The sequence below is a fragment of the Xylocopa sonorina genome, chromosome 7, assembly GCF_050948175.1.
Source record: "Xylocopa sonorina isolate GNS202 chromosome 7, iyXylSono1_principal, whole genome shotgun sequence".
Taxonomy (NCBI): domain Eukaryota; kingdom Metazoa; phylum Arthropoda; class Insecta; order Hymenoptera; family Apidae; genus Xylocopa; species Xylocopa sonorina.
In genome coordinates, this window is record NC_135199.1 from 13096511 (window position 1) to 13105304 (window position 8794).

The following is an 8794-nucleotide window of genomic DNA, read 5'->3' on the forward strand; positions in this document are numbered from 1 at the left end:
AACGACTCGTTCAGAAATCGTTAAACAATGTATTAAATATGCGCGTATAAGAGAAAGAATATACCATTTTTAAATACATGTTTGGCGTATAAAATAATAATATTCTTAGTCTTGTCACGTTCTTGCTTATTGTGATGCATGCTTGAGTAAACCAATCGGACCGCTGAAAATTTAAATTTGAATATGTGTCGAAGCAGTCGTCATTTTAAATGACAGTTGCGAACCGTGAAGCGGCATGTAATGATTATTGAAAAGGCGTAGAAAATTATACGGGAACGAAGTGGCTTACAAACAAATTTCAACGCTACTTCGTTCAAAGTTTTAGTAGAGAAAAATGTCAAGCGACGTGAAAGTGGGAATCAAATTGAGGCCTTTGGTTAAACGAGAAATAGATCAGAATTTATCGATACACTGGGTCGTAAAAGAAAATTCAATTATTTCTTTAGATCAAGAGACAAAGAAATCGAAGGATAATGAATTTCATTTTGGTATGTTTCAACATTGTATCTCTTTGAGTATCGCCTCTTTGTCCGCACTCAATCCATCGAATCTTTATAATATAATTATACGTATAGAATTATAACCTACTTGCCGTTTTTCTATCGGATGATGTATTTAATTCGGAACTATAGATTGAGGAATAATTCACTTTTGTGCACATGCGGAGGGATAATAGAATAACACTTTAAACTCAGTACATCATTTTTAAATAAAATTAATCCTTTGCTCATATTTATTAATATGTTTAATTCTGAATATCTTATTTGTAGATCATATTTTCGATGTAACTGCAACAAATTCCAATGTGTTTGACAGTATTATAAGACCTGTTGTCGACGGTACATTAAATGGTTTTAACGGGACAATATTTTGTTATGGTCAATTTGACTCTGGTAAAACGTACACGATGACAGGTACCTCAGAAGATCCAGGAATAATACCACTCAGTATTGAATATATATTTAATATTATTTCGAATACTATCAAGCGTGAATTTTTGTTAAGGTTTGCATTAAGAATCGATACTTAAATTTTAGTAAATGTTGTAGAAATTTTAGAAAGGTATTCATAATTTTCAGGGTATCGTACTTAGAAATTTGCGATGAAAAAATAAATGACTTACTAAACAAGAATCAAATTGACTTAAAGTTATACAAAAATGACAATGGACAAGTAGTTGTTAATTGTAAGGAAGAAATTATAAACTCTTCAGAAAGCATATTGTCTAAAATGAAAGAAGGAATGAGAAATAAGAAAATACAAGAAGCAGACAGGAACGAAAATATTAAAAGTCATAATATTTTCCGAATTGTAAGATTGTATATTAGTATCTTGTATTCTAAATTTGTTCACTTTAATACAATAGATTTACATTGTTTGTAGACGATCGAAAGTCGAGAGCTTGAGGGAGATTCAAGAAATATTGTACAAGTGTCGCAACTGAATTTTGTAGATCTTGCTGGTTTTGAAAAAGTTTATAGTACAAATGCTACTCAAGAACATCAAATTGATGTATCTCTTTCCACTTTTCAATCATTATTTTTACAGCTAAGTAAATCTGAAGATGCCCAGGAATATACCAATTATAATAATAGCAAATTAACAGAATTGCTGCAATCATCATTGAGCGGTGATGCTTTTATAGCCTTAATATGTACAGTGAAACCCGTTGATTTAGATGAGACATACAACACCCTAATGTTAGTATGCTATTCTTGTAATAGTACTTCATAATCGTATGTATATCAAAACAATTTTTTCAATATTTAGGTTTGCATCTCAATCCAAAAGTATAAAAACCTGGCCGCAAAGGAACGAAGTTATGACTGATGCATCACTTCTAATACGTTACTCAAAACTATTGACTAAACTTGAAACAGAATTAAGGGTATGTGTTATTTATTATAATTTTATTGGAACGAATTATATATTTTTATGAGAATCATAATATTACATTAGAATTATTTCATCAGACTGTTCAAAAGAGAAATTCATCGGAAGAAACTAAGGAAGTAGTATCAAATAAGTTGCAATGCAAATATCGCATTGATCACTTGTTAGAAGAGCATATAAGATTATTAAAGAATCGAATTATATCTGGGTATAAAAAAGATTGCGATGAGTTAGTCAAACATAAATCTAGGAAAAAGCAAACTTTGCTCAATTCTGGAACATCAAACAAACAGTATCTTCCTGTATTTAATAATAAAACTGATTTACCAACAATAATAGAAGTATCATCTGAGACGCAGTATAAGGAAAACATTATGCAATCAGTTGACGCTATAAATCAAAGTAATTTTATTGTACCATGCATTATTTTACTCATAATTTGAAAACTAAATCCATTTTATATTTTTAGCACTTCAGACAACTTTTACAGACTTTGAACTAGATTTAATCGATTGTACAGCAGGTGTTAAATGTACAGGAGGTGAATGTAGTGTAAAATCTGTAAATGATAATTCTTTGCTAATACCGGAAAAACAAGATACCTCCGTACAAACTTCAAGGTATATATTCATTTGAAGTGACATACTTGTAATGTTCATTCTAATCATTTCAGTTTTCCCCTTTGTATGTAACAGCAATGAAGCGTCTCCTGATACACCGAAAAGTACTTTGCGGAAGTATATTTTAGAAAGATCGAAAGATTTTACCGAACTTCTCGAATTCACAACTCTAGAGAAGCAATTAATATGCGAAGAAAAGCATTGTTCAATACATGTAAGTGTAATTAATGCTTGCATTTATATCTTAATATGTCGTCTAATTTTATATAATTTAAATAATTTTTTTAAAGAATTCAGAAGGACAAACATCAAAGCAGTCTATCTGTTCCGGTTTTACAAATGATGAAGGCACTATTATGCCTTCTTCAAATTTGATAGTACAATTGCAGGAAGAGAATAATAAGTTAACAGAAGAGCTCGAATTAAAAAAATACCAGTTGAATGAAATACAGGACGATGTTCAAAGCCTTAAATTAGATATAGAAATGTTGAAAAAGACTATTTATTCATTGACAAATGAAAATACAGAAATGTCCAATAAACTGTCTGTTGAGAAAGAACGTATGAAACAAGCGGAAGCTGCTCACCAAAAGACAATTGACGAGTTATATACGTATATTTCGAACCTAACGAACGAGAAAGTTTATTTAGAAAGTGACATAATGGTCTTAAATGATCAATTGGAGTCCGAACGGTCGAAAATCCCAGAAAAGTTCAACGATGAGCAGTTAGCAATTAAATATCAAAGCAAAATTGATGCATTGAAAACAGAAAATATTGAGTTATCAGCAGTTATTGTAGAAAAAAATAAAGAACTCGAGAACATTAAAGAGAGTAAATCGCTGTTGTATGATCATGAATGTATTTACAAAGATAAAGTTACATCGCTTACAGAAAAAATCGAATGTTTGGTAACAGAAAACAGTGATCTTTCTACTGAATTAATAGGAAAGATTGAGGAAAATGATACGTTGAAAAAGGAATGCGACATTTTGAAAAATAAAATGTCTTTAATGAAAAACACCGATTCCGATGAGAGTGACATAGAACAATTAAAATTGATGAATAATTCTTTGAAAGCTGAAATTATAGAATTAAAAATGAAGATAACAATGTTAACTGATGAAAATACCCAGATTTCTAATAATTTATTGGAAAATATGGATGACTTTGATAAATTATGTAATGAAAAATCGAGTAGTAATTCGTTACACTTATCCGCAACACTTTATAATTCTCCGGAAAGAAATGAAATGATGAAAAAAATGTTACAAGAAGAAAGTAACGAAGAACTAGTAAATAAAGTTGTAATGCTACAGGATGAGGTTAATCACTTGTCACGTTTAAATAAAAAATTGAGCGATCTGAAATTATCATCCTGCAATCAATGCGCACACTTGAAGAACTTAAACGAGAACCGTAGGACTCTTAAGGTCGAAACGAAAGTTTTAAATCATAAGTTGACGGTTTTACAGAAAAGGTTTGATCAAAAGTGCGCCGATGTTGAGGCGTTAAAACTGAAGGCTAATCAAGAATTAAATTTAAGTTTCGCCGATACGTCTTTGAACGTTAGTTTCGCAGATTCGATGAATATGAGTTTTGTAGAGGACCGAATTCAGCATTTAAGTAACGAACTACAAACAGCAAGAAACAATCACGAGAAACTATCAGCTTTATACATAGAAAAATGCGACGAAGTTGAGAATCTTCACGCTGAAGCTGTTGACACGAAAAGCTCAGACGATGATTGCAAACGTACGTTTAAAAACGAAACAAGACTTGAGCAATTTCAAAAGAGTCTCGACAAATTGAAAAAGGATATAGATGAAATAAAAAGCAATAATACGAACTTTTTCTCTGAATTTACTAAATTTAAGATGGAGAAGATGAACCTGTTACGCGAAATCGATGCTTTGAAAAACGTTAACGAAACACTGCAGCAAAAAGTTTTCGATAGAGAGATATTGGCAACTACAGCTACAGAGAAAGCACAAATTCTTGAGACCGAGGTATTAAGTATGAACAAAGAAATTGAGCTATTTTCTGCGAAAGAAAAAATGATGCAATCCGAGAAATTAACGTTGGAAGTAGTAGTAGAAGATTTAAGAGCGGAGAAAGAAAATAAAGATGTTTTTATCAGTAAATTAAATCGAACAATCGATGAATTAAACGAATGTATTACATCATTGAAGAGCGAACTAGACTCAGTGACGAATCAAAACCACGAGTTAACTGCTTCTACTGAAACCATTGAACGTAAGTATAAAGAGGAATTGCAAATAATAAGAGAACAATGTGATAAATTGGAACGAGAAAAAGCAGAAAGTATAGAAGCAGAAGGACGCGCGATACTACGGACTAAAGAGCTAGAAACGGATATTGAAAAGCTTAAAACGGATTTGAAAAACCAAGAACATCTATACGAGGAAGTTAAAAGGAAAATTTTTCAGTTGGAAAGTCTTTTACAGGAAAGTGAAAATGAGAAAGACGTGCTTAAGAAAAAATTGCAAATTCTCGAAGTACAATTAATTGATTCCAAAGATGACCTAGTTTCTAAGTACAAAGGCGAATTTGAAACGTTAACAAAAAAATTTGCGGAATATACCAAAGAATCCGAGATTAAATTAATTAAAATCAATGAGACGTTAAATAAATACGTTGAGGATAATGATAATTTAACAGTTGAACTGGCAAAACTTCGAGACATAGAGTTAAAGTTGAAAAATCTGCAAAATAAAGATGAGCATCTACATAGCGAAGAAAAAACGTTAATCGATGCAAATAAGTTAAAAGAAGAGTTAGATGCGGTCAAAGAATGTATGATGAAAGAATTGAGGTCGTTCAAACGTGAAGTGAATTGTGCAGAGTTCTTAAATAAAACAGCGAACGATATCTTTATCATTTTTTTACATACGATCATGTCGAAAGAGGAGGAAATAATTAAACAAGTGAAAGAAGAGTTCGAAAAAGAGAAACAAGAACTAGAAGACGAGAGGCGGCAAAGTGCGGATTCAGAAAAACGTACAACGTTATGGGCTAAAGAATTGGAGAATGAAACTGAAAAATTGCAGATAGACTTAACTAGGAAGGAATGCTTACTTAGAGAGCAACAGGATAAAGTTCGCCAATTAGAACATCTTTTAAGGGAAAGTAATTGCGAGAGGGAGATACTTAAGGAGAAAATGGAAACGCTAAAAATTGATTACAATAATCTACAAAGCGAGTTCGACAAGCAATGTAGAGTGGACATTCCACAAAGAGAAGATGCCATTATTGTTGCGCAGAAACGGGAAAAGGAAATACAGGAAACGTTCAAGCGTAAAGAAATTGAACTTCAGTCAAAACTGAAAAATGAGATAGATCTGTACGAGAAGAAGATAAAAGATCTTAATTGCTCTATAGAAACATATAAAACAAAAAATATGGAATTAAAAAATAGTATCGAAGGTCTTGAAGCTAATCAGAAACAATTGAGAAACATTATAGAAGCAAACTCGTTGGAATTAAAAATGAACAAACAAACTATACATAAAATTACTGTTGATTTGGAACAACTTACAGAAACATATAATGAAGTAAATCGCGAAGCTGAACAAAAAACATGCAAAATTGAAAATATAACAGCGCTTTTGAAAAAAAAATGCGACATGCTATCCGAATATAAAGCTAAACTTGAGTCTGTTATGCCAGACTACGAAATGCTGAAAAATCAAGTCAAAGACAGGAAAGAAAACATAGAACGATGTAAAGAAGAAATAGCACAGTTAAAAATAGAAAAGGAAAAACAAATCGAACTGATCAGAGATAAATTAAATGCCGAAGAAATAACAAATATCGGGTTAAATAAACAATTAAACGAATTGAATAACAAAAATATCGCTTTAATAGAAGAGATGGATAATTTAAAAGAGAAGTGCGAAGAATTGCAACGAACAAACGCAAAATTGGAGAAAAAAATCAGAAATAGCACGAGCAAAATGAAAGCTGAAACAGAGATGGAAGAGTTAAAGGATATAAACAAAAGATTACAAAACAATCTGGATGGAGCCAGTAACCGCATATCTGAATTACAAGAAAATAAAAATAAAATCTTAAAAGAATTAGTAGATTTGAAAGGTCAATATGATCTGTTGTCCCAAGAAAATATTGAAGTAAAGAAAAGTTTATCATTGTACAGATCAAAACAGAGCAGTCCACGTTTATTACAAGAAGATAGCAAATACGATGCGCTGCTTCAAGAGAAAAATAAAACTGCACTAGAATTAGAAGGCAACAAACTACTGCTAAAAAAAAAAGAAAAAGAGATTAGGGAAAATGTGAGTAAAATTGAAAATTTGTCTATCAAAAAGAACGAACTTGATAATCAATTAAAAGAATGTACCGTTATTATACACGAACGCAATGAGGAAATTTTACATTTAAAAGACAAATTGCTTATACGTCAAGCTGAAAATAAACTGGTTAATGATTTGGAGGAAAAATTGAAAATATTAGAAGTGGAAAACAAAAAACTGGAAAACCAACTTAAAGTATTTCAAGCAAAATCGCAAATTAACATGAAACAAATAGATGATACGAAATTGCACAATGAAAATGTGCTTTCTAATTTAAAAAAAGAGAGTTTGGATCTACAAGCGAAACTTAACAACTATGAGAATAAACCGGAGATGAAAAGTAATGGTAGTTCAAGATCTACTAGTCCAGCTTTTGAAAAGGACAGAAGAAGACGTAGTAGAAATGAGATATTTAATCAAAGAAGACAATTAGAAAATGTTGATACTGACATTCCAGAAGCCGAAGAAACTTGCCAAATATTAAGAAAAAAGATACGAGAGTTAGAATTGGAACTGGTATCAAAAAATGGACAAATTACAGCATTGGAAATTCAAATCCAAAGTGAAAATTTTCCGTATCAAAAAAAATGTAAGGAGCTGGAAGAACTTTTGCTCACATTCCGTAAAAAAGTACGTACATAATGTGGTTCTCGATTTTAAATCTATTTTAGAAAATAAAATCAATAGAATTAGTAAATTTTAATAATTAATAATAACTTGCAGAATACAGAACTCAGTATCGAAGTAAGAAACCTTCAAAGAACTTTAAACGATGTTAACGCGTTGGAATGCGATACATGTAGGCGATGGCGTATTAACAAAAGGGATCAAGCTTGTCAAACTTCTAGTACAAGTAATAAGAAAACTCAGGTAAGTGGAAATATATAAATACGTTAAACATGTATACATAGAAACAATTGTAACATTTGTACAGGATCGCGTTAAAATAATGAAACTGGAGAAAGACAATGAATTAATGAAAAATATTTGTCATATACGAAATCGGCAAATAAAAGATTTAGAGAACAAAGTACAAGAATTGGAAGCACAAGCTGCATCGTCTTCAAAATGCATCGAACTTCTGAAAGAAAATTTTAATCACCAATATACTTCGACCGTGAATTTGAACAAACAGTTTAATTCGGGAAAAAATACTAAACCGTGAGAAATATAATATTCTAGATACTTTTTGCTTTAACTGCTGTACATGCTGCCAAGATCTCTTCATTGGTGCTTAACTATTGGAATGCAACTTCTGCTATTTATTTATTTATGTATAAGGAGTTGTGTAGATGGGCTATTGTTCAATGGCATTTAGCAAGATGATAATTATTTATTTGAAGCCAGTATTCATGTGATTAATTTCTGTATAGAATGAATAGTAGTACGTTATTAATTTCGCGTGCATGTTCTTTAGAATTTGCATCTTCTTATTCTTGATCGTATTCTGCGTCTCTTTGCTTCTTTGAAAAGCTTGCATTCTTGGAAGTTGATTTTACATGTGATAAGTTTACTATTTTCTGCAGAGCAATGAAAGAAAATATTCCAGCCAATGCGTTGAAGTTTACAAAGCCATCAAATTATGGAAGAAGCATATAGAATAATTATTAACAGAAAATGTCTTCCAGAAATTACGGTTTACAGTATTGCTTGGTATAAAAGTCTACTGTTATTTAAGTATTACGTTCATTCCTTCTTTGTTAGGGTAATGTAAATAATGCCAATATTGTAAAGTATTTATATACAGGTATTATATTTTTGTACTTTCATGAAATGGTGTTTGTAAATAAGAGAGTAAAATTAATTTTTATATATATTATGACATTATAAAGGTTGGCCATGTATACATGTATATCACATTTTCTATGCCAACTTTATAAGACACGATCTGTGATTCTATGTAAGATGTCCAGATGATCCAGAGTATAAGTTAACTATATAAGTATT

The 8794-nt window shown here is 31.0% G+C and overlaps 3 protein-coding genes across 3 annotated transcripts in view; 1 reads left to right on the plus strand and 2 right to left on the minus strand.

Annotated features, from left to right (window-relative positions):
- LOC143425292 (uncharacterized) overlaps nt 1-8738 on the plus strand; it is a 270075-nt gene extending 261337 nt beyond the window's left edge. The window contains exons 2-13 of the mRNA XM_076897989.1: nt 54-488; nt 771-1005; nt 1080-1311; nt 1384-1700; nt 1771-1894; nt 1986-2295; nt 2363-2513; nt 2589-2727; nt 2804-7477; nt 7571-7717; nt 7782-8008; nt 8374-8738. Coding sequence (XP_076754104.1) covers nt 335-488; nt 771-1005; nt 1080-1311; nt 1384-1700; nt 1771-1894; nt 1986-2295; nt 2363-2513; nt 2589-2727; nt 2804-7477; nt 7571-7717; nt 7782-8008; nt 8374-8446 — 6783 coding nt within the window. The 5' untranslated portion in view covers nt 54-334 and the 3' untranslated portion in view covers nt 8447-8738. The remainder of the gene's footprint in view (nt 1-53; nt 489-770; nt 1006-1079; nt 1312-1383; nt 1701-1770; nt 1895-1985; nt 2296-2362; nt 2514-2588; nt 2728-2803; nt 7478-7570; nt 7718-7781; nt 8009-8373) is intronic.
- Rpl27a (ribosomal protein L27A) overlaps nt 1-8794 on the minus strand; it is a 163081-nt gene that overhangs the window by 150655 nt on the left and 3632 nt on the right. The window lies entirely within an intron of this gene.
- U2a (small nuclear ribonucleoprotein polypeptide A'-like U2A) overlaps nt 1-8794 on the minus strand; it is a 161219-nt gene that overhangs the window by 92103 nt on the left and 60322 nt on the right. The window lies entirely within an intron of this gene.